This window comes from Petaurus breviceps, unplaced genomic scaffold (assembly GCF_028583685.1).
Source record: "Petaurus breviceps papuanus isolate PSGF00001 unplaced genomic scaffold, PetGlider_PUasm1.0 90721, whole genome shotgun sequence".
Classification (NCBI taxonomy): Eukaryota; Metazoa; Chordata; class Mammalia; order Diprotodontia; family Petauridae; genus Petaurus; species Petaurus breviceps.
The window spans coordinates 4,863,495-4,888,858 of NW_027187322.1; the positions used below are offsets into that span (position 1 = coordinate 4,863,495).

General features: G+C 46.6%; 1 protein-coding gene across 6 annotated transcripts in view; it reads left to right on the forward strand.

Annotated features, from left to right (window-relative positions):
- PPP6R3 (protein phosphatase 6 regulatory subunit 3) overlaps positions 1-25,364 on the forward strand; it is a 114,398-nt gene that overhangs the window by 30,868 nt on the left and 58,166 nt on the right. For all 6 annotated transcript variants that reach the window (XM_069066527.1, XM_069066526.1, XM_069066531.1 and 3 more), the window contains 6 exons: positions 3,152-3,384; positions 6,384-6,570; positions 9,784-9,921; positions 15,302-15,367; positions 18,687-18,799; positions 22,610-22,723. In XM_069066527.1, coding sequence (XP_068922628.1) covers positions 3,152-3,384; positions 6,384-6,570; positions 9,784-9,921; positions 15,302-15,367; positions 18,687-18,799; positions 22,610-22,723 — 851 coding nt within the window. The remainder of the gene's footprint in view (positions 1-3,151; positions 3,385-6,383; positions 6,571-9,783; positions 9,922-15,301; positions 15,368-18,686; positions 18,800-22,609; positions 22,724-25,364) is intronic.

A 25,364-nucleotide genomic window follows, 5' to 3' on the forward strand; every position in this document is an offset into this window, starting at 1 on the left:
AAGAAGTGAAGGTCAGAGCTGAGGCCTGCAAGCTCTTATAAAGACCTTTTGTCTTTCTAATGAATGAATGAAGCCAATGAATATTTGTATCTTGATGTAAAAAGTAGAGTTCTTGGCCATTTGAAGGCTGCCTCCCAGGGTTCATTTCCCTTAGAGAAAGTGATTCCTTTGTCACAAACTGCTTTGTAGCAGGCTTCTCTGGAACAGATCCATTTTTACTATATAAAAAAAAAAAAGCTCATTGGAAAACTCAACCCCAAGCTTTTCAGCAAGTCCTTCCAAGTGTGGAAATGGCCTGAGTGTGCCATTTTAATCTCTAGGCTTGAGTCATTTTAAAATATCTAACATGTCGGGGCGATTAAGTGGTGCAGTGAGTAAAGCACCAGCCCTGGAGTCAGGTGACCCGGCCTCAGACACTTGACACAAGAAATTAGCCGAGTGACCTAGGGCAAGTAAATTAACCCCAATTGCCCTACCTTCCCCCTTCCATAAAGCAAAAAAAAAATATATCTAATTTGTCAGTAACTTGACATCAAGAATGGATATTTTTATGAAGTTATTAAAAAACCAAGTCATTAATAAAATCTTCCTATGATACTTGCTGTGGCCCAAACCCACCTCCTCCTGCCCCTGCATTGGCATCTAGCGCCTCAGCCCTGGTGTGGGGCTTGCCCTTTGTGCCCACCAGAGAAGAGCTGACACGTCTGTGGCTCTCATTGTTCCAGGCAGCCTGCTAAGCACTTTACACTTGTTTGATTCCTGCACAGCAGCCCCTGGAGGAGAGCAGACTGAGGTTGAGTTCCTTGCCCAGGGTCAGCCACCTGGCAAGTGTCTGAGGCAGGGTCTGAATTAGTAAGACATCTTCCTGATTCCAGGCCCAGCGCTCAGTGTGCTGTAGCCCCTGGCTTGTTTCCACACTACAGTGACACCTCAGAGGACTTGCAGGACTAGTCTAAGTTGGGGGCCAAAATTCTGAATAAGTGGGCCCTCCAGATTGGGCCTGTTACATTTGTTCAGCAGTTGGCTTTTGGGCCTGTGCTTGGAGTTGGGCACAGACATCAGTAAAAATCGAAGGCTCAGGAGCAGCGGTTCCTAGGGCACTCAGCCATGAGAAATCATGGTCTGATATATGTGATTCACAGTTTGGGGGGGACTGGTGGACCAACCTTTGGGGAAAATAATTTTAATTTAGAAGAAATTTCTATTCCTTCATGACTTGTCGATGAACATTTATTAAATGCTTGCTGTATGCCAAGCACTTTGCACAGTGCTGGGGGCAGACAGAAACAAAAACAAAGAAAATCCCTCCCCTTAAAGAGTTTATAATCTAAAGGGGGGAGATGTAATAAGGTGCCAGGGGCCTGGGGGAGAAGGCCAACAGAGCAGTGAGGGAGGGGACTTGTGAGCCGAGCTCCCTCTTTAAATGGGCCCCCCCTTCCAACCCCCAGGGCCGAGGGGCAGTGGTGAGACACTGGGATGGAGATGTTGCCTCCCTAGTGAGCTGCCTGGGGACAAATTCTTTTTAAATCTTTTAGGCCAGAATAAAATAGTAAAGACAGTACTTGGTTTCTTCAGTTTTTTAACCTTTTACAAATTTAGAGACATTAGAAAATAATCCTGAACAATAAAATAAGTAGTTAGTATGTTACTGATATAAAGGAATTTGGGGAGAGAATTTATTTTGTGTGTGCGTCCGCATTTGTGCTCTAGAGAAAGCGAGGGTATTGTGGCTGCCTTTGTTTTATATGAGTTGTATGGTTAGCTAGAGGCTTGTTGCCGGTATCCTTTCTGGTCTCTTTCAAACAGGCGATCATGTCTTTATCCTCTCTCAGTCTGCCCCCTTTTATTTCTTTACTCTGCCTTCTCCACACAGAGAACCTTAGATCTTTGTGAGCTCCCAAGCAGGACTTATGACAGCTGACTGTTCCAAGAAACGTCCTCGTAGCCAGATGGGGACTTGAAGGCCCTTTTATTTAAAGGGCTTGGAAGTTTGGGCCTTGGCTTGTTCTCTCAAGACTCCTTGTGGGTCAGCTGTCTTGGCATGGCACCAGATAAGCCTGACAAGGCAGTGGAACCTAATGGATCCAGTGGGCCAATGTCTTCAGCTGGGAGTGATGATGCTTTCTGCCCAAGGCCATTCCAGGAGATAGTCACTATTGTACTGGCTGTTACTGCCTGGGAGCCATGGGGGATGTCACTGTCCTGTGGGTGATGCTTTCTTCAAAGACCTTGAGGCCTTAGGTGATCCTTGAGATCCTGGGGCATTTAGGCAAGCTGCTCTATTCACTGTTCCTTTGTGAGGATGAGTCATACAGCCCATTTTGGGGTAAATAAAGACTTCCTACTGTCCGATTGTCTGCAGTAGATACAGCACCATCTCTGCTGTCTTTGGAGCACTAAACTAGTTTGTGAAAGACTTGATTTCAGGGCTGGGGAATGGCTCAGGTTGTCTAAACATTGAGGAGAAATTACTTCTATATATCCACTGAAAATAACACAGAAAATGGTATCTTGATGCCTTCTCTGATTGGCAAAGATGACCTGTTTTCAGGAATTCTATGATGCTCCCAAATCCCCTGGGCAAAGTTAGAGTGCTTGAGGGCAGGGTCTTGCCTGTTTCTTTTCTATCCCTCTGTGCCTAGTTCTGTGAACACTTGTTATTGCTGGGCATTGTTAAGGGTACACTTGAAGAAAACATGGTTTATCTGTAAACAATTAGGTGTTTAAACAAGGAACTTAAAAGATTTTTGTTATAAATCTCGTACCTAAACTATCAGTATGGTTGCTATATGGATGGGAGAGTATGCCACAGCTGGAACCAGCTAATGGCACATTCTTCCTGTTATTATTTATAGCCATGAACTTATGTATAAGAACAGATCATGCTTGGTTTGTTCTTCCTTCAAATATTTTTTAAGTTCAAAAAGTTTGAAAATAAAAACTTTCCATTTTAGGGGAGAGAGGGGTCTAAGGAAAAAAAAATCAAATTTATCTACTAAAAGTCTGAATTGTTTTAGCTCAGATTAAAAGTTTATTTTCTATATAATGCCAGTTTGGAATTTTTGCTTGTAAACCTGAACTGATTATGTGAAATGTGGGAAAGTTGTACTGTTTGGAGTTAATTTTGTGAAATATTTTTCCATTTCTTTAGACCAGCATGTTTTGGAAATTTGATCTTCACTCATCATCTCACATAGACACACTTCTAGAGAGAGAAGATGTAACATTGAAGGAATTAATGGATGAGGAAGATGTTTTGCAAGAATGTAAAGCTCAGAATCGCAAACTTATTGAGTTTCTGTTAAAAGCAGAATGCCTTGAAGATTTAGTCTCATTCATTATAGAAGAACCACCTCAAGACATGGATGAAAAAATCAGATACAAGTAAGAAAATGCAATTTTTGTTTTGGAGTGGAAAGAGAAGAAAAAGTGAAGCTATGTTATCCTTGAGAATTTATTTGTAGAAAGAATATTGGTGTACCAGTCCGGGACTGGTTTTGCAGGCTATTTCCTGGCCCCGTCTTAAAGGTTTAGAATCATAATTTGAGTGGTGGTGGTGGGACTTAGCCTCTAGATTAAAATGAAGTCCATGAGAGTCATAGAATGGAAACTGTAGTGTTCTAAAATCTAGTTCTGAGGTGTCCTGGGAGGGCAGGGTGCTGGGTAGACTCTGAAGCAGGCCTCCACATAATAGGACTATTCAGGACTTTTCCCCACTTTACAGGGGGGAGAGGGTCAGTTAAATGATTGCCCGAGACCACACAGCACAAATCTAAGCCAGAAGTTGGATGCTTTCCTGTTTAGTCCTGTGCTCTAAAGACCTAGAACCAGACAGAACAGACTGACCTTTTACTTACATGAAATGTTAAGAGGACTTTTACCACGTCTTTGGATGGAAAGACAATAAAACACAAAACCTTTATTGTTTGTAAAGTATCTTCACAAACTCTGAGGGCCAGATTTTCTAGGGAGGGATTTGTCATTGTGCCTGATACCAGTGTTGCTCAGGATCGAGGGCATACTCGGGCCACAATCACTCTTGGGCGTGAGCATCCTGGGACCTCGCCTCAGGGGTGGACCTGAATGCTGCTGGCGACATGGGGCCCAGTGCCCTTGATGAAGGCAGCCTCTCAAGTGCTGCTAACTTGTTTGCAGATTTTGGGGGGCAGTTTGAGTCGATAAGGGCAAACCCCTGATGGAGTCCTGACTCAGCAATGAGACTGACTGAAACCATAAAACCTAGATGTGAATTTCAGCAACTTTGACAGTGGAGTGAGCTTTGAGGGCTGTGAAATTGGGGTTACGTTTTTAGGTTAGCGATAATTGTTTACAGGAGAATTTTAAGGATAGATTACTGCTTGGAGGGAGATGAGTCTGTGCTACATCATATAATCTTAAAATTGTTTCAATTAATAGGCTTTCTTTTTATTTCTCCATTTCCTCCCATTTCCCCCTTCCCCTATTGAGCCCTCCACCCCCACCTCTCACCCCCTCAAAAACAAAAAACAGCCCAGCAGCAGTCCGTGCTTTCTGAGCACTTCTGGGTACGGGTTAGTTGCACTTATTTGATGTTGACATGGGTGATGCGTCACCTCATTCCCAGGTGCTAGGTAAGCCTCTGTGGGAAGTCGTGAGCCCTGATACAGAGAAGCCCTCTCTTCTTACGTCCCTGTTGGGCAGGTGCCGTCTCTCAGGATTTCGAACACCCTGAGTTCATGGAAATAAGACCCTGATGGAATGATGAGACTGCAGTGCATGAGCTTGGTGGCACCGAGCTGCCGGTGCTGGTGTCACGGCCTGGCTCTTTGCCCACCTCCGGCAGCTTCGGGCTCGTGACTTTCTTAGCCCCTCCTGCATCTTGGGCGCCTCGTTTGTAAAGTGAGAAGGTTTTTCTAGTACTGGCTCAGGTCCCTTGGAACTGTAAAAATGTATGAAATCCTTAGAGAAAAGGCAAAAGGGAGAAGAGTGAAGTTCTGAGCACTACAGTTATAAAAGGGGGGGGGCAGAACTCTGCAAGAGAGTCATTCTACAATACCGGCGGGGCAGTGGACCTGGCCGAAGACCTGGGATCAAACGGGGAAGTGGGCATTCTCCCCTCCCCCAGCCCACCTCCTGAGTTTTCAGAAGATCCTATCTGCTCTACAGATAAATTACTGCAACTTTGGCTGTGCCTGTTTCATGGGTGAGAAATTACCCAGATTTGATCTAGCCCCACTGTGGCCTAAGATGTGAACAGCACCAAGAAGCTTCGTTTCCACCTTAGCGGTTTGGAATGGGGTTCTTTGGCGCTAGGTCACTCAGATGTCTGCCCCGTGCAGAATTCAGCTCCTGGCTCAGCCCTTCCCTGGCCTCTTGTTGACGAAGTTGGCTTATGCTGCCAGTGCCCAGCACTGTGAGGGAATCAAGGGTAGATTTTCTCTACCATGTTCTTTACCAAGTAGGAGGGGAGTCTGTGGGTAGGAGAAAGGGCGTAGGGCCTTGGGTATGAGGCTCAGGGAGTGTGTATGTGTGTGTGTGTGTGTGGGGGGGCATTCTCTGAGCATATCACTTACTCATTCTGAACCTCAATTTCCTCACCTGCAAAGTACAGACAGCACTGTCTGTACTGTTTATTTTGGGTTTGATGTCTGGATAGTAACGTGGTGTGTGCAAGTGTGAGCAATTGCTCTGTGAGGAGGTGGCATTCTCTTCTGTACCTTCTCAGGAGATGGGAAAGTACGAAAGCATGGCCACCAAGCACCCACTAAGGTTTGGGAGCTGCTGAAGAGACACTTCCTGCTTTGAAGGGGGTAAAGCCTTTGACTTGGGTTTATTTGGGATCTGACAGTCACTGGATACTTGACGAGGCTCCTCCAAAGCTTTGTCTGGACAGAAACGACGCTGACTTTCCCATTTGTGTAATGGTGGGAGCTGGCCTCAGGAATTCTTAGGCTAGAGTGTGAGTGACCAGTTAGTTGACTGGGCTGTGGGCTTTTCTCCTAATCCATGGCCTTGCCTTGCCACTTCAACATCCAGTGTCTTCTAAGACATGTTGGGAGCTCCTGTAGTTCCAGTGTCTCTGCCTGCCAACCAGCAGGCCTTGGGCTTGGCCTGCAACTCAATTTGGCCATGTAAACTAGAGCCACTGAATTTCATGGTGAGTTACTGAACCCGTGGCTCAAAGGCTTTGATCCTTTTGGGTGTAGCGCTCACCCACTTGACCTGCTTCCGACGACCCGCCTTGTGCAGTGATTAGCCAGCACTGTATCTTTTCCTCATACTCCACACTAATGTTTGAGTGGTTACAGGCACTTTGAGGAAACCTTTTTGAGCTCTGTTGTTTTACATGGCCTTGTGTATGACTGATGTGTGACAGTCTGAGGACACGTCTCTTGTTCTTCCAGGTACCCAAACATAGCTTGTGAATTGCTCACTTCTGACGTCTCTCAGATGAACGATAGGTTGGGAGAAGACGAATCTTTGCTAATGAAGCTGTATAGCTTCCTCCTAAACGATTCCCCTTTGAACCCGTTACTCGCCAGTTTCTTCAGCAAGGTGCTAAGTATTCTCATTAGCCGAAAACCAGAACAGGTAAATATTCTTTTGCCAAAGGTAAGTAACTGCAAGCGGATTGTCTTGTTGGCTTTAGTATTCTGAATCTGCCCCGGAAATTTATCTTTAGAAACACCTGATAATTTATACTTGAATGTTGGTCTTCACAGCTTCTCACTTAGGTTATTAGCATAAACCTTTTGATTGGTTGATAAAGTGAGCCTGAACCTGGAGATATTTGAATCTTGGGTGGAGAAAGTGTATGCAAATTTGTGGGAGAATTTCTGTTTATGAAGAGATGTAGCATAATGGAGGCGCTGAATAGTGGAACATGTCTAAGTGGAACTTTTGAAAGCCATTAATGGATAGAAGAGTTAGAGCATTATGTGGACAAGAAGTAAAATTCGGGTGTTTGTTGGTGTCCTGCTCTTTGGCACTCTGGCAGAGGAGAGCAGCCTTGTGAAAAGAAGGCCTCCACACAGATCCACTGAAGCCAATGACTTGGGCCCAGTATAGATTGTGCTGCCACATGGTGACGGCACAGGGTGATGCCAGGCTTCTCTGCGGGTGTGGAGTCAGGCTGCTGCCACCAGAGCTAAGTGGAGATCTCGTTTGTGAAGAGGGAATGTTTCTGCACCTCTGTGGTGCTCCTCTCTAGGCCTGGCTTAACAAGGTTGTATTCCTAAAGGTCATTGGAATTAAGTACCATTTTTAGTTAGTCACGCTTGATTTAAACCCACAAGGATGAGAGCTTCAAAAGGTGGCTCATTTGTCCTCATTTCCCATTTTGTTAGACTTTAAAAGGTGCTCCGGTTCTGACTTCTAGCTGTCATCTCCTCATTAGATGGTTTCTAGCAACTCTTCAAAGGGCCGAGCTGGGCTGGCGTGGGGGTAGCCCGGGGCCCCAGCCCCTCGCCTGCTTGGGCTGGTTTCCCTATGGCTCATGTGGGTGCGGCCATATTTGGGAGCCTCCTGAGGCCTGATGGACAAGTCATGTGGAACTTTTGGAGTCTCTGTGGTCTAGAGCAGGGCTTCTTGAGACCCCTTGTGAGTTTCAGCAGCATTCGTTGGCATGGTGTGCCTCGCGGGCATGCGCAGGCCAGAATGCGCCTGCCATGTGTTCAGAACCAAGGCTGAAGTGAAGTTGTGTGGTGCAGCATGGGCTGGAGCATTTGAACTGTGCCAGAAACACCTCAGGTTTAATTTTTATTAAGTTTTGGTCGTTGTGCGTTCAGAAATTTCTTACTGTTGCCGAATTTTTCATGCCCCTATATGGGGTCACACCCACAATTTAAGAAGCACTGGTCTAGAGAGAAGAGACACCAGTTGTATGTGATGAGGGTAAAGTAAAAGTATTACTGGAAAGTGCTCGGCCACGACTCGGACCTAGGACTGTAGGTGAGATATAACATTGCATGGTGTAGCATGAAGTGTGGACAAGGCCTGCTAAATGGTGAAGCTGGGGATCCTTGTGTGTGGCGGTCAGCCAGGGCTGGCCTTGGGTCTGGAGTGTGAGATGGTCAGTTACCCATGGTGGGATTCAGTGAACTGTTTTATGGACTTGAGCTTTTGTGTTACTGAAGGAGGGAGGATGTGGGGGTGGAGTGGGGAGTGAGATGAACCTCAAGAAAGTTAGAGGAGGGGACATGAAGCACAGCCTTGAGAGTAAGCTGGTTCATAGGATTCAGATATCTTTATTAGATTCCAGTCTGGTCCCTGCTTGGGAAGGAGAAGCTATGACTGGAGCCTCCTCAGTCTAGCCCAGACTAGGAGAGATGCCCTGAGGGTCCCCTTAGTTTTGTGGTGATGAGTTGTTGGGGAGTTTTGTGTTCTAAAGGGCCTTTAAGGAACTTGGTCAAAGTTAGAGCCATCCTTTGCTACTTTGTCTCATTTTTAATGAGGTTCTGGGAACCTGAGCTGACCTGAATCTGTCTTATATCTGACTAGCTTTCTGACTAAAGATTCATTTCAGTTCATTTCCGCCAAAGGATTGTCAGAGATTTATCTGGAAGATAAATTGATCCACACGGATGAACTACAGTTTCCCTTGGTTAGAAATACCTATGAGTCCTCTGAGAAGAAAGAGGGTAGAGGACTGGGGTGATATTGGACCCAGGTGACACTTGGTCCCAGAGCAGGCCAGGGTTCCTTTCCCTTCTACCAGATTGGCCCATCTCAGAGCAAATCGAACCTTCCCTCTGCCTCTCTGACTAAAAAAAGTAGCTGTTAATGTGCCAAGATCTTATTAGAGAAAAAATTTAGCGAAAATGAAGGTGAGCATGCAGTAGAAACAGCCTTAGGCTTCATGGCCTTCACAGCACAAAGCTTACCTCAGTTGTCCTTCTGGACTGTAGGTCAATGTGTGCTTTTTGTAACTCATCCAGAAGCCACATCCAGCCAAGCTCCTTTCTCTCTTGATGCATCCCATGACCCCTATTTGTCAGATTTTGCTAGAAAATCCTATCACATGTCAGGTCTTGCCCCCTTCCATCTAACTTCTCCCCACCCTTCTCTGCTAGTCTCACACTCCCAAGAGCCTCTGACTTTTCCCACACGAAGCCAACTGTCCACTTGAAAAGATTTGAGCAGCCCACCTTCCTCCTTTCTGGATATGTCCATATGTCGATTGTTAAAACTCATATTTTTGTACTTTAAGATTGTGAAATGGTTCATGGGCACTGAGGGTCTGCTCCCCTCATCTCTCTTGCTTTATGCCTGAGGCCCTCAGCCCTCCCTGAGCAGAGGCTGGGGCTTCCCATGAGCTGGCCTGGTGGTCTCATAGCTCCCCAAGTGGTGCACACACCCAGCTGTTGGGTTCTTCCTGTCAGGTAGTGGCCATAAAGGCCATAAAGCCATTGGGGAGACAGTTTCCTGACTAGGTTGTCAGCCCATTTATTCAGATCCCTGGGAATAGGCTAATTTACACTCAGTTCTGATGTGGGAGAGCAGTGATTGCCTCTCCCGGCAGCTCCATCCCTTCTGGATGCTGACTTCCACTCTCACTGGACCTCCTTTGTTGACGCTCTTTTCCTGTGTGCCCATAGCTCCTTGGCATTGGCAGTGTTAGACTTGTTCACTTTGAGTGTGGACTAATGAAAAGGAGCTGTGTGTGCTGAGGTGCTTGCCGGCAGTGTGTCTGACAGCGTATCTTACTGCATCCCCAAATCTGTGATCAAAATTGGTATGTTTTGTTTTGGATGATGACCTGAGAATGGATCAGTAACGCAGAAGGTTTTCTTCCCTCTCCCTCAGATTGTGGATTTCTTAAAGAAGAAGCATGATTTTGTAGACCTTATCATAAAACACATAGGAACTTCGGCTATCATGGATTTACTGCTCAGGCTACTGACTTGTATCGAACCTCCACAGCCCAGGCAAGACGTGTTGAACGTGAGTACCATCGTTTGGGTTTTTTGTTTGACCAGGGATTCCTTATATTTTAGTTCTCCCCAGTTACATGTAAAAAGTTTCTGACATTTGTTTTTAAAACTTTGATTTCCAAATTCTTCCCCTTTCTCCCTTCCCACGCCTCCTCGTTGAGAAGGCAGGCAGTTTGATATAGGAAGTACATGTGAGTCGTGCAAAACATTTTCATGATAGTCATGTTTTGGAAGAAAACCATAGACCAAAAGAGTCCCAGCTCTCAAGAAAAATAAGTAGTTTAAAATGTCTGCTTCAGTCTGTATGCAGACACCATCAGTTCTTTCTCTGAGGATGGAGAGCATTTTTCATAAGTCCTTTAGAGATGTCGTGGATGGTTGTATTGCCGAGAACAGCTAAGTCCTTCACAGCCGGTCATCTTACAATACTGCTGTTACTTGTCCACCATACATTTCACTTGGCATCAGCTCGTGTGAGTCTTTCCCTGTTTCTCTGAGAGCATCCTGTTTATCATTTCTTATAATACAATAATACTCCATCATAATCATGTAGCATAATTTGTTCAGCTATTCCCCCATTGATGTGCATTCCCCTCAATTTCCTGTTCTTTGCCATCTGAAAAAAGCTGCTATAAACATTTTCTTTTTTGTTTTTTTATCTTTTTTGGGATACAGACCTAGTAGTGGTATTGCTAGGTTAGAGGGTATGCATGGTTTTATAGCTCTCTGGGCATAGTTCCAAATTGTTCTACAGAATGGTTGAATCAGGTCATAATTCCACCGACAGTGCATTAATGTTGGATTTCCCATCCCTTCCACCATTCGTCATTTCCCTTTTCTGTCATATTAGTCAATCTAATGGGTATGAGGTAGTACCTCAGAATTGTTTTAATTTGCATTTTACTCAGTCGTGAGTTAGACCATTTTTTTTCATATGGCTATAGATAGCTTTGATTACTTCATCTGAAAACTTCTTATCTTTTGATCATTTATCAGTTGGGTAATGACTCTTATTTTTATAAATTTGACTCAGTTCTCTGTGTGTTTGAGAAATGAGGCCTTTATCAGAGAAACTTGCTTAAAAATTTTTTTGCAGTTACTATTGCTAACTTTCTCTCCATTCTATTCTTCCCCAACCCCCATTTCTTCTATTCTCTTTCTCTCCTTTCACCTTCTCCCTCCTGTTCTGCTTCTGACTACCCCTTCCCCAATCATCCTTCCCTTCTATCACCTCCTCTCCTGCATCCTCCCTGCTCTTATCCCCTTTCACTCCTATTTTCTGTAAAATAAGATAGTATTTCTATCCTCAATTGAGTGTGTATGTTACTGCCTCTTTGTGGTAATTCTGATGAGAATAAGGCACACTCATTCTCCCTCATCTCCCTACTCTTCCCCTCCACTATAAAGGCTTTACCTTGCTTCTTTTTTATGAGATAGTTTGCCCCGTTCTACCTCTCTCTTTCCCTTTCTCCCAGTACATTCCTTTCTCACCCCTTAATTTTACTTTTTTTAGTGTCTCTTCATATTCAGCTCATACCTGTGCCCTCTGTATAGACTCCTACCTGCCCTAATAATGAGAAAGTTCTTGTTCCAAGGATCATCTCCCCATGTAGGAATGGAAACAGTTTAACCTTATTAAATCCCCTATGGTTTCCCTTTCTTGTCTACCTTTTAATGCTTCTCTTGAATCTTGTATTTGAAAATCACATTTTCATTAAGAATGCTTGAAAGTCCTCTATTTCTTTGAATGGCAATGTTTTCCCCTGGAGGATTATACTCAGTTTTGCTGGGTAGGTGATTCTTAGTTGTAATCCTAGCTCATTTGCCCTCTGAAATATCACATTCTGCTTTTTTAAGGTGTTATTTTCCTCAATCTTTTTTTGTGTCTCCTTTACCAAGCTGTTGAATTGTTTTCCATGATTTTCTTTCATTGCTCTCATTTCTCTTCCCAGTTTTTCCTCTGCCTCTCTTAATTTGATTTTCCAAGTTCTTTTTGAGCTCTTCCATGACCTGAGACGAATTCATTTTATTTTTGAAGGGGGGAAGGCAAGGCAATTGGGGTTAAGTGACTTGCCCAAGGTAACATAGCTAGTAAGGGTGTCAAGTGTCTGACGCTGGATTTGAACTCAGGTCCTCCTGACTCCAGGGCTGGTGCTCCATTCACTGCGCCACCTAGTTGCCCCAAATTAATATTTTTCTTAAAGGCTTTGGATGCAGGAACTTTGACTTTATTATCTTCTTCTGAACGTTTGTTTTGATCTTCCTTGTCACCATAGTAGCTTTCTGTGGTCAGAGGGTTTTTATAGTTGTTTGCTCATTGTCTCAGCCTATTTCTTGGTTTTCAGCTCAGTGTTAAAATGAGCTTCTGCTTCCAGGGTGGAGGGCTGACTGTCCCAAACTTCAGGAGTTTAGTGCAGAGTTACTTGTGGGGACCTGTAAGTTTTCAGTTCTTCCAAGGTGGTATGGTCTAAGCAGAGGTGTTTATTTCTCTCCTGGCCTGTACTCTGGTTTGTGAGTGACCACAAGCACTTCTTTTCTGCCCTGAAGCTGGGGAGGGTCCTCGTGCCACTGTGGTCCACAAGCTCTGGTGTGCTACTGCCCCTCCTCACCCTGGGACTGCCAGCCAGGACTGTGACCCAGATCTGAGTATGGGCAAAACAACAGCCCTGCCCTCGGTACCAGCAAAGAGACTCCTATAATTTCCTTCTGACTAGTCATTCAGCCCCTTTACTGGCTGTGGGCTGAGAGCTCTGAATCATTGGAACACGGGTCAGCGGGAGACTTTGTTTTACGTAGGCAGGCCTTTCTTCCAGGTAGATGTATGTCTCAGGGTACGATGGGATTTCAGAAACTCTTAGTCTGTGCCTTTGCATCTCAGCCTGTCTTGTCCAGTCTCTTCTTCTTTCCCTTCAGTGCCTTCCTTCAGAAATATTTCCCAGTTCATCTCACCTCTGATACTTTACTTGGCTGGAATTCTAGAACTTGTCCATTTCTTTGGAAATCAATTCAGATTGCATGTACCCATTTGAATGAAAAATCTGAAGACCTCAAAGGAAATAGAGAAGGACCTGTGAGAGGGAGGTCTGTCTGTCTGTGCCTGAAGGTCTGGTGTGTTCTGTTGATGTGTGGAGGTCTGAGGAGATGTGCTTTGGGAAGTTGTCCCTGCCAGCATGTGTGTGAAGGCTAGGCCCGCTTACTAGGACAGGCTTTACCCCTGGAAAGAGGTCTTAACAAGAGGGGGCCTCTTGGGGGAAGAGCCCATGTGGAGCGTTGGGGTATGTCACCCAAGGGAGCCAAGAGTGCTCTGGGAAAATCGTTTGATTGTTGGTCATAGGGAAAGGAAAGCCTGGCTCAGCTTTGGGGATAGGTGTGCAATGGCATTATATTTTGGATGTTTCCCAGACGGTAAAGGGGAAGGATGGGGGTTTAGTTAAGTCTTTGGGATCCTGTCACAGAATGGGAATCTAAAGGCTGGCTTGAGTTTTTCCCAGTGCTCTAGGTCAGGGTTGCTGGGCAGTTAGTTTTCTTCCTGATGCCCGTTTTCAGCTTCTTGTCATGTTGGGTTGCCCTTCTCCCTAATAACATTGCTTAAGTCATTCCATAATCTTCCATTAAGCGCCTAGTGTGTGCTGTGCTCTTGGGCTCACCTTGGGGATCCTCCCTCTTAGAGCCTGGAGTTTCACTGCGTGGAAGCTATGGACAGTCCAGGGAGAGAAGGATCTGAGGGTGAAGCATTTCCCCTCCCACTGTAGTTTTCAGCTGGGTCTGGGATGTCTTCCTGAGTCATAGGTGTGGAGGCCAGCTGTTCAAATGCCTCTTTTACGCAGCAGGGAGAGACTGAGGCTCATCCGTCTGAATTGACATGCCCAGGGCTGTGCATTCTGGGCAGAGGCAGGCGAGCCACGAGGGGTGTGTCCAGCTGTCAAGGCTGCTGCAGCCCAGAGGCCAGGGAGGATGCTCTTGTGGGTTTGGTCTGGGTAGGTAGTCCTTTGGGTTCACACTTTGCTCTTCAGGAACAGAAGTCTTGCCCTCCTTTCCATTTATAGCTGACTGCAGCTGCTCTGTAGGCTTTGGGGCTTCTTACTTCTAAACACTGCATGTGTTTTATGGTCACAGAATTTGACGCTAGGGGGCGCCAGAAAGAGCGAGCTCCCCAGCTCCCTATACAGGGCCTGATGATGCCTGGGCGATGCTCACCTGAAACCCTCCAGTTGCCTGGCGTGTGCTCTCGCCAGCCTGCCCACCCTCCCTGCTGGCCGCTCCAGCTCGCTCATCTCACCCCCATTAGCTGCTCACTGTTCTTACTCAAGTACAGCTGCTGGTTTTCTCTTGCTTTCCCATCTTCTGTGAGAAAACAGAGGGAAGCTTGGGTCCCAAGTGGGCTTTCGCAGGTCTGGGAAAGGCCACATAACAGGGCTGCCACTACCAAGACAGCTTAGAATACTTGAGAGCCAGGGGGAGCCAGAAGCCAGGGCTTCCTGAAGAGTCTGCCATGCCACCATCAGTATCCTTTTCTTGTGAGACATTCTTTGTATGAAGCTTTCTTCTTTCTTTTCCCTTATATCGTGATGGCATGGGCCTTTGCTTTCCCTAAATAGGCTAAGCTTTCTTATTAAATTTATACTTTTTTCATTTCTCAGTTGTCTCCCTCCTTTACTCCTCTCCCTTTTTTTCTACCAGTTTATATTCCCTAGCTTTTCTTTATTTTTTAATCCTAAATTCTGACAGTTATATCATAATCAAAGCAAGAAGCAAAGGCCTCGATTTCCTCATGGGTAGAATGAGGATGAATGAAGTGGTTTCATCAGTCTCTCCGTAAGTTCTTTGATGCTCTGACTCCAAGGATCTTCTGCAGCCAGAGCAGAGGGACATGTAGTTTTCCATGATGCAGAAACTTTCTTCCCACGGTTTTTTGGATTAGATATCCAAGAACACCCAGCACGTGGCTCAATTTGCTTTAACTCTCAGGTTTTACAAAAAGTCTTTTCCTCTAACCATTTAGCCCTGAGACATTATGCCATTTTTGCGTGTTCTTCTTACAGAAGACCCCAGCAAATGTGTGCATTCCTCCCTCTTTGTTATTTCTGACCATTCTGTCTAGTGCATTTGAATCCTATATTCTAGTCATGTGAGTTAGACTGGGATTGTTATGTCAAGTTGTAACTTTTGGGTAATTGGTACTAGTATTTGGGGAGTTTTTGGGTATTTTTAATCTTATGTTCACTGGCATCTTCTTTGGGGAACCCTCAAGTTTTATATCCTTCCAAGCCAGAGAAACATGGAACAGACTTAAATCTGATGGCCAAGAACATCCAGATGGGTTTCTCTTCATTGGCTCTGACCAAGAGCATTCCACCACTGTGATGACCTTTATGTCCTGTGTTTTACAGTGGTTAAATGAGGAGAAGATTATCCAGAGGCTCGTGGGAATCGTTCATCCGTCTCAAGAAGAAGATGTAAGTGTTCCTGCCCTCTGAGCATATGGAGCTTTGTCTTCCCAGCTTGACAAGTGGCTGTGGGGGGGCACACAGTGTTGTGGCTGTGCGCTAAGTGCGGAGCCTGGCTCAGGGAGAACATGAGGAAGCCAGCAGCTTCTCAGCCCCGTCAGCGTGCTCAGATAGGTCTTTCTGAGAGGCTTAGTTTAAGGATCATGGTTTCCATCATTGATATGGACCTCTGTGGGACTTGGGAGGTGCTTAGTTTCTGTGAGCCTGGTTGTTCTTGGACAAAAAGTGTATATGATCCGTTCCTAGACCTGTTTTCAAGACCTTTCCAATTGTGTAGGACCGGACAGAGCCGTGGCATCATCTTGGGTCATCTCCAGGCCCTGGGGGTGGTTTTTCTAGTGTTTAGGAAATGTCCTAAAATATGGCTCAGCAGGCAAGCACTAGCAGGAAATCTTCTCTTCTCTGAGGCTGTGCTCCCCTTTGGCTGCAGAGCTGTCGTTTTCCTGCAGCTCCCGCGGTGTGCGGTGTTTAGCCTGTTACTGTTGTTGGGCAGTGATCTGACTTGAGATGCCCAGACAGATGGAAAGCTCTGCCCTGGTGGCAGAAGAACCTTAGGGGAACATGGAGGTTGGCCCTTGGGTGCCAGGTTTGTTATTTGGAGTTGTTAGGATCTGGTTTTGGGGAGGAACTATAGAGACCATGAGTCTAAACTCTTTCCTGTTATGGAGAAGTAGCCCCATTATAAACATTTTACAGATTGTCCCTGAGCTTCTGTTTCTGATATTGGGGAAAACTCCTTACCCTTTCAATCACCTCTATCCATTGTTGAATATCTCTAATTAGTAAACATTGTCTTGTATTAAGTGGAAATATGCTTTCCTGATACTTTGACTAATTAACCCTGGTGGTTCTGACTGGTGGGGCTGCTTAGAGGGCAGGTGCCCCTGTGGAGGAGAGGAGAAACCTCTGGATGGCCCGTCAGGAGCTGGGAGGGGGCTGCTTATGCTTCCCGTGACATCCTAAAGCTGCAGGCCCATCCCATGCGTTAGAGACTGGGTTCTGAGAACGCTTGGATGAGGGGCTTGTGGGCATTGGAAGGAATGAGAAGAGTGAGGATCTGACTAGAGGCTGTCAGGAGATGGTCCTGTCCTACCATGTAGCCTAAAGGTCTCCCTGCCTCCCGGGCTCTCGTCAAGGAGAGGCCACTTGTGGCCTGAGTGCCAGTTAGGGTTTCCAGAAGAGCTACCAAAGAACAGCCTGCTGCTTTTGCCTGGGATGCCAAAGAGTGCCATATGGGCACAGCTTGGACATTCTAGTGTTTTCAGAGAGTGGCCTTCCTCCACATCTTAAGCATGGTAGGTGCTTAGAGAATTTAGAACTTGAAGAAAATAAGAAAGTGTCTCTGCTTTAAAAAAAAGTTCGGTTTTAAACTACCAGGGTAGGTGTACATGATGCCTTAAGGCTCAGGTGCTGCCTTTTGGCTGAGTTCCAGTTTTACAGAATGGATCCTTTCATTAAAGGGATTTGTTCTGTGAGCTTTGGATTCAGTCAAAGTGCTGCCCTTGAGGACCTAGAGGGCCATGTGTGGCCTCAAGCCCATAGGTTCCCCACCCCTGGTTGTCCCTTTTCCTATCATGGTTTTGATATACTGCATGTTGGCATAAGAAAGTAAATTGGGAAGGGGGCGGGGAGGGGGGCTAGGTAGTGCAGTGAATAGAGGACCAGAGTTCAAATTCAGCTTCAAACACTTCACACTTACTATCTGTGTGACCTTGGGCAAGTCACTTAACCCCACTTGTCCTGCCTTCCCCCCTCCAAAAATCAAGAAGAAAAAAAAAAGAAATTACATGAGAATTTTAGAGTTCTGTGGAAGTTGCAGTTGACACAGAAAAGGTTTAGGAACTCAGATGTGCATATAGTATTATGTAACATCAACCCAGATTTTACAGTGAGGTACTATAAACACCCCATATCAGAAAAAGAAAATATTCAGAGACATTCAGACTTTGTCTCTGGTATGAAGTAGGGCCACAAAGTGTGATGCGGATTTTCCAGATCATGGAGGCACTGGCCTCACCCCCGCCCCACGACCCCCCAGATTGGAAGGGATACTCTCTTATGTCATCCTCACAGCAGTCCTGGGGAGAGGAGGGGCCATCAGTTGCTTATCTACAGACCAAGGAACCAGCCATCCAGGGGAATTGACTTGCCCAAGATCACTCGGCTGCTAAAAGTCTGAGACTAGATTTGAATTCAGGTTTTATGGATTCCAAGGCTGGCATTCCTCTTGTCTCTGCTGCCTAAATCAGGGCTTCTGGGATTGGATTCTTCTCCCCCCAGTAATGTGGCACCCGCAGGAGATATCGTACTTTCTGGGCATTGCAGATAATAGTGAGTGTTTGTAAAGAGCAGGATAGCATAACGTGAGTGAATTAGAACTTTTATGTCATTGACTAGCTAAGCAGTCACTCTGCCTTTGGGGGCTGGGAGGTGCATGTTACAAAGAAAGCAGAAGCCCCAGTTCCTCCCTCAGTTGGCCATTACAATTGGGAAGGTGCTCTGACATTCCAGGGTTACTCTGATCATTGCCTGTGGGAAGAGCTTGCTTTCGGAGCCTGTGGGCCATGGAGAGTGATGAGGCCCACAGAGAAAGACCAGGACCCCAGCCTAAATGGCGGGGAATAGCTTGGGGATCCTTTGCTGCACGTTTATTGTTCCACAGACCAGTGAGTAAGTGCTGGGTCCTGGAAACTGTCCCAGGAGAGGCCTGGCTCCCCAGAGTAGGGTCCCTCACGTCCTCCAAGGCATGGCCCTGCAGTGTTGGCGCCAAACCCTCTCCCAGCTTCCTAGGAAACAATTCTGCTTTGATTCCAAAGAAGCTTAACATTCAAAGGTTGACCATTATTTTGGACTGATTTCTCATCTGTTTTATGTGCTAGACTATATTGATTTTGAGATCTACAAAAGCCTCTGTCCTGCCTGTATCCAGTGGCTCCTTGTGTCATGGCCTCCAGCTCTGCCGAGCTTTGTGCCTCGAGGCACCATTTAAACATGTGAAATAGGGGTGTCTGTTTGGCACGGAAGTCCTGGTCGTAGCATAAGGCGCGCAGGAGAGGGAGGCTTTTGTTCAGAGATAGTTCGGGTTTGAAGCCACGTTGACAACAGCCCTTCCCATCCTTCCCGGGGCCAGTGAGCAGTGTGTGCCACCCACAGTCGCTTCCCAAGAGTCCAGCTGCCAGGCGTTCCTGGCCCCGGCCTCTCTCGTTCATTTGAACAGCTGGCCCTTCTCCCGGGGGTCGGTGCTAAAAGCTGTGTTCTTTCTCTCCAGCGGCATTCCAACGCCTCGCAGTCGCTCTGTGAAATCATCCGTCTCAGCAGGGACCAGATGTTACAAGTCCAGAACAGCCCAGAGCCAGACCCCCTGCTCGCCACTCTAGAAAAGTACGTTGTCCGTGTTGCGTGGAGTGGGGCCGCGCTCTGTCTGCTCTTTGTTTTTCCATTTGGTTCATTGAAGAGTTAAATTTGTGGGGCTAACAAAGGCTCTCTAAAGAAATGCATCATTTGAGCCTCCTGACACTCTGCCTCCTCGGTAAGTAAGCTCTTCACCATCACACGCGCTGTCTCGGTCAGTGCGTCACCTCCGGTCACCTCTGGGGCCTGGGCTCCTCCTCCGTGGATGTGGGACAGCTTTGGGACAGCAGCTTTGTAGAGCAGACTTTGAGGAATTCTCTTCCTGTGGCGATGGCCATTTTCTTTTCTTTTATTATTTTAAAATGTGACTCAGAAGTTCTGCTCTTATGGGCCGAGGGTTTTAAGACTCTGTCCTCCCGTGTATCTGGAAGCCAGCTGTGCTGTGGCCAGGTTGCCCCTGGGCTTCCTGGGACTTCAGGAACACAGCTGCTGGTTAGCATACTTGAATAGACCTCCTGGCTACCAACGTCTTGATGGGGGTTAGAATTGAGAGGTAAGGGCTCTCCCATCAGCCCACCTTGACTCCCCAGGGCTCTCTTGAGAGGAGGATGCAGCCCTCACATTGAGGACAACTCAAAGGAAAAAAAGACCCTTACAGACAAACTCCTGTTCTCTCTCCCTGTGAGAAGTGAAGGGTTCTTCTGCAGTATGCATGACAAAGGCAGCCTGGCCTGAGGAGAGCAGGTGCCTGGGCCAGAGAGGCCTACCTCTGCCCTCCACCTCTGACCCCCTGGAGTGTCTCTGGACGGGTCTCCAAAAGTAGACATTTCAGGGGCTGTTTGCTCCCTCGTGAGGAGGCCTAGAAAAAGGCACTGGAAAAGGAGGAAGGGGTGGAGGTCACCGGGAGGGGGCTGACTTAGGAGGCAAAGTGAGAAGGTCTTCTGAGTGAGGCTTGTTCTGTCCCAGGAGGTGGAGAGTCTCTCGAGCCTCACTCTGATGACTCCTAGGGTGAAAATTATTTTAGGATTCATTGTTTGGGATCATGAGGTTAGACTTTGAGTAGAATAAAGCTTTGCTGTGGCCCCTGCTTTTCCTTCATTTTTGCACATCTGCTCTCTTCTCTCTGGTTTACCACCCTGGCGCATTGGCATTGTGGAGCTGGCCCTGAGGGGCTGCAGTCTGCGGGACTGAGCAGTCACCACTGTGCCTCCATCGGAAGGCCTCCTTAGCAGTTTAGGATGTCCATTCCAGAAACCACAGAGAGGGGCTTGAATGAAGCATGGGCAGGTGGCGATTGGTGCCGGGCTGCCCCCTGGGGAAAGTGACCACGGGAGAGGTCCTACCCCTAGCATGGCTGAACAAGTGCTTATCCTGTTGGAGGAGATTGTAAGATCCCTCTGGGCCTCCTTTCTCACAGGGACAGAAAGAAAGACACACATGCACACGCTGTTAATGAGTCGTTTTTCAGTTCTGTCCAACTCTCCAGCGCCCCATTTGGGGTTTTCTTGGCAATGATAATAGAGTGGTTTGCCATTTTCTTCTCCAGCCTATTTTACAGATGAGGAAACTGAGTCAAGCAGGGTGAAGTGACTTGCCCAGGGTCACACAGCTGGGAAGTGTCTGTGGCTCAGGAAGATGAGTCTTTCTGACTGTAGTCCTTTCTCACTTTATCCAGTGCACCACATAGGTGTGTGCGTGCGTGCATGCATGCGTGTGTGTGTGTGTGTGTGTGTGTCCATCATTCCATCCATCCATCTCTCCGTCCCTGTTCTGATGAACTCAGAGCACCCTCAGAATCACCAAATTGGAACAGAGACAAGAGTCGGTATAACCAGGACATTCCCCACCCTCCATGTCCAGCAGCCACCTTCCTGCCCCTGGCATTCTGCTGCTTACCTGGAGCCCAGACTTGCATGATCCCCTTGCACCACAGAATGCTGCTGCCGCCTCCTGGGACCTGCTTTCCACTGAAGCCCCAAATTCCTCCCCAGTGAATCATTCTCTAGCCATGCTCTCCCCTTTCATACTAGGGAAATGTATTTTTCTTTAGCAAAATGTGAAACTTTATGTCCTTAAATGTCACATGAGATCAAGGGGCCTGTTTGACTGGAGCGCTGCTTTAAGGAAGCACCAATCAGTGATTCCTCTGGATATAGACCTGGAACCAGCTTGGTCTCCGTGGGGAACAGTAGTGCGTCCTCTGGCCCACGTCTCCATCCTTTTCACAGGAACCATGTCAGAAATGGTTTGTCTCTGCTAAAAATCTAGGGAAATTTAGCTGTAGTACTCCCTTGATATAACAGCCTAGTAACCCTGTCAGAGTCCATGGATCTTCTCTCAGACATTAATATAGGTAGTTAGTGTTCAAAGGATAGTGATGAGAGAGACCAGTCTTAACTTGGATAACTGTTCAGTGACTCAAAACTTTAATTGTTCAATGTTGACCATGGGGTCCTTCTTAACCAGTAGTAGGTAACTGATGTTTTTAGAGAAGTAAGACAGTCAAGGTGAAAGTCATTAGACTTAATCTGGGAGGCTTCAGCCTTCTGTCTTGGACGTATGCTTAGGGGATCCTGCCTCTGAGCCAGACAGCCAAGCCACGTGGAGAAGTGGTAGTGTAGGCCTGGGGCTCTGGGTGCAGGGACCTGGCAGCCTTGGGCAGGTCACTGGCCTGGCAGGACAGCCCAGGCTCGATGTCAAGGCTGCCCATGGCAGAGGAGGAATTTATTTTTGTGCAGGAGATTGAAGTGGTTTGGAGTAGGGGTCACTCCTAAGATACATTCAGTATATGTCATGAGAAGCTTGGTCAGCTGACCCCTCAAAAGAGACAGAAGACAGCAGACTGTACTGATGTCTCTATACTTGGAAGCTGGTGAAGTGCAGATAGGACCACCGATAAGGGGGTGCCTTAGTCAGGGTTGCTTTGTTTGCTGCTCATTCATTGAAAGTGGGCTGTGGTCGACTGTGGCCTGGAATAGGCCTCCTGGGGTTTCTGCTTAAGTGTCCAACAAAAGACAAGGCTGATAAGAAACCAGAACCAGGATTGAGATCACTTCTTCAAGTTTTCCACGTATTGTCTGCTTGGTGACTCAGCACAATAGGATCTCACAGTGATCCTGTGAGATAGGACTGTGGCTATTGCCGCATTTTACAGGAGAGCAACATTGTTCATGGCCAGAGGAAGGACTCAAACCTGTGTCTTGCAGCCAGTCCCCTACATTGTGTCAGATGGAAGGAGTCATAGTGGAATGCTAGAAAACGTAGAGGGGGGCAGTGCTGTACCTTGGGGCCTTTTGGATCCTGGTAAAATGAGGCATCTGTGAAAATATCAGCCATTCTACATGATTTCTTATGACTAAAAAGTTGGTTTTTCCACCCAAGAACTAAACAATGAGAAATCAAATACTTTTGAACACTTAAGATACATCCAACCTTTAGTTTATTCTTCAAATGTTCCACTAAAAAGGTGTCAGATATGCAGTAGCCTAAAGAAATTATATTTAATGAAAGAAACCTGCCCCCAGCCTGCCCCAGCCTATCTCATTCTCACCTACAGGATGAAGGAGGCTCCCTTCCACCCCTGAGCACAGAGGCACGGGCAGCGCTCTGTCCTCTTGGGCAGTGCTCTGTCCTCCTCGACAGAGGGGCTGCTTCCTTCCTGGGACCTTCTGTCTCTGGCCCTTCCTCAAGCTTGTTTTCGCTCCAGGTGAATCTGCTGGGAGTGGGTATGCTGTTGCTGCCGCTGTCTGCACCAGTGCTGCACCCTCTGCATGCACCCTCTCAGCTTTCTTTTCAGGCAGCACCACACTTAACATGCTTCCCTGCTCTCTCTGTTCCTAGGCAAGAGATTATCGAACAGCTTCTATCAAATATTTTTCACAAGGAGAAAAATGAATCGGCGATTGTCAGTGCAATCCAGATACTGCTGACTTTGCTGGAGACCAGAAGGCCAACGTAAGACTCTTCTGTTGCCTTTCCGAAGGTTCTGTTTGAAGTCCTTGTTTGCATTCTCACTTTCACTTTAATCTTTGTTGATAATCTTTTAAAAAAATTTTTTTTAATCTTTTGTTATTAATCACTGACGTTTCCCGGTATACTCCACTCAGAGCTGAAAGTGAAAAGCCAGTCAGCAAGCCAAAGCAGCGCAGGGCACTGTGGGAGCAGCTCAGGGCTCCCTGACCCTGGCCCTCCACCTCTGGGGAAGGCAGGGCTGCGCCTCCAGCTTGGGGCTGGATCCTTCCCAGCATCTCCCATCGGTTGTGTGGATGCTGCTCCTTTGGGGCCCCCAGTTTCAGTGACTTAGAGTTTTTTCTTCTTAAGAACCTCTTAATTTGGGGTTATTTTGGAGTGAATAACTATGGTAGGCCTTAGGAGATTTGCCTGGCAGACTTGAAGTGGTGATGGTGAGGGTGCTCTTCCTCTGCTTCTCCTGCCCACCCTCTTGTGGTAAGGCTCCACCACAATTGGTTTTTACCACGTGTTTTAATCGTTCTAATTCTTTGCCACTGCACAAAGACTGCGACAGAGATTTTGGTGTGTTTGGCCTTTGTGGCACTGACTTCCTTGGAATACATGCTTCATAATGGAATCTCTGAGTTTCTGGACCTGGACATTTTAGACACTTTCTTTTCATGTTTCCAAGCTGTTTTTCAGAGTAGGTGGACCAGCTGATAGTTCTGTCACCTGTGCATAGGTGTGCCTGTCTTTCCACAGTCCCTCCGATGTTGACTGTTCTTATCTTTTGTCATTTTTGCCAGTTTGCAGTATGTGTGAGGTAAAACCATGTGGTTGTTTTAATTTGCATTTTTCTCATTGATGATTAGAGCATTCTTTTAAATTTTTTTTTTGGCTTTTTGGAGGGGAATTGGGGTTAAGTGACTTGCCCGAAGTCACACAGCTAGTAAGTGTGTCAGGCGTCTGAGGTCAGATTTGAACTCAGGTCCTCCTGACTCCAGGGCCAGTGCTCTATTCACTGCACCACCTAGCTGCCCCAAGAACATTCTTTTATACATGATTGTTAAGTTTCCATTAATAACTTTTTATGGTTCTTAATAGGAGTTCTGTTGAGAATCTTTTCACCTCTCATCCATTGTGAAATGGATTTTGTTTTTAGATATTTCTGTTTATTCCTGTGTATTTTGAATCCTAATTACATTGATGTTATTTACATAAAATCTTTTCAGTTTCATGGACTCAAAATCATCTATTATATATTTCACTCTCTCCTTTATTTGGTTGCAAATCATTTTTCTCGAAGGACTTTCTAGCATACAGTTTGGGAAGTGCCTGGGCCCAGTATATCATGTCGGTGATAAATAAAGACAGCAGAAATGTTCATGTTCCTTCTTAATTGTTCTGTAATGATAGCTATTATTTAGAGAGCTATTTTGAGGTAGGTGTTATTTCTGTTCCTCTTTTAAAGATGAGGAAACTGAGTCTGAGAACAGTGTAGTGATTTGTCATTAGTCAGCCAGCTGGTAAGTGTTTGAGGCAGGATTTCAGATTCCAAGTCCAGCCCAGCTGCCTCTTTCTCTTAAGGAGACCCACCTGTGGAGCCCTGGTTTCTCAAGAAGATGACAGATTATTCCTAGTTTGTCACCATACTTTACTGAAACAAAGAATGTGTGTAAGGGTAGGGCAGTGATTCGGAGGGACGTGAGGATAAGGGAGTAAACGTTCCGGCCCACAGGCTGTGTGTGGGCCAGAAGAAAGTGGACTTCAGGGACCATCTGGATTATGTCTCTCCCTTCTTTTTTATTGAAATCAAGTGCTTTTATTAAACCAGGGGGTTTATTAGGGGGACCATTGTTGTTGTCTCAGTGTTGCCCAGAACCAGAGACCTAGAGTGGGGTCCTCTTCTCTTCTGGGGCAGGAAAGTGAAGCCTCCTGGAGATCACAAACAACTTGACCGGGATCTCTGGCAGTAAGCATCTGAGCCAGGGTGTGACCTGCCTCCTTGAGAGTGACCAGGGAAGGACTCCCAGAGCAGCAGAAGAAGCGGGGAGATTTAGCATGAACAAGGGCAGGCTCAGAGGCCTGACACCATCTCGAGAGTGTCTGAAGGAGCAGTCATCGAGAATAACGGGCACAGAGATGCCTGTACATCTGGCTACCACCTGGGCACGTGCCAGGCTCTCCTCTTAGAGAGCTTTCTCTTACTGTTCCTGCCTGCCTGGAGGGAGGCCAGAGTGGCCATGGGCCATCTGATTAAACTCTGGTTTGTCACTTGGGGGTTAGAGAGTTGTAATAGCGTTCTGGTTTGGTCAGGAGATCATCTTCCCATCGACTGCCACATCACTGGGACCACAGTCTCTCCCACGGCTCCTTTTATCTCCAGGAGCAAATAGAAAATGACATTGGCTTTTAGAGCTCTCCCTGACTTGCCCCCTCCTACCTTTTCAGTCTTACAGTTACGGTCTGGTCCGTGCTTAGAGGGCCCCCACGCATCACCTCTGCCAGGAGGCATTTCTGGGTCTCCCTGCTTGGTAGTGCCATCCCTCCTGAGGTTGCTTCCCACCTTGTATGTTCTGATTGGTTTGTGTTGGCATCTGTTTAAAATGTCAGCTTCTCAAAGAGACAGTTTGGTCTTTCTTTA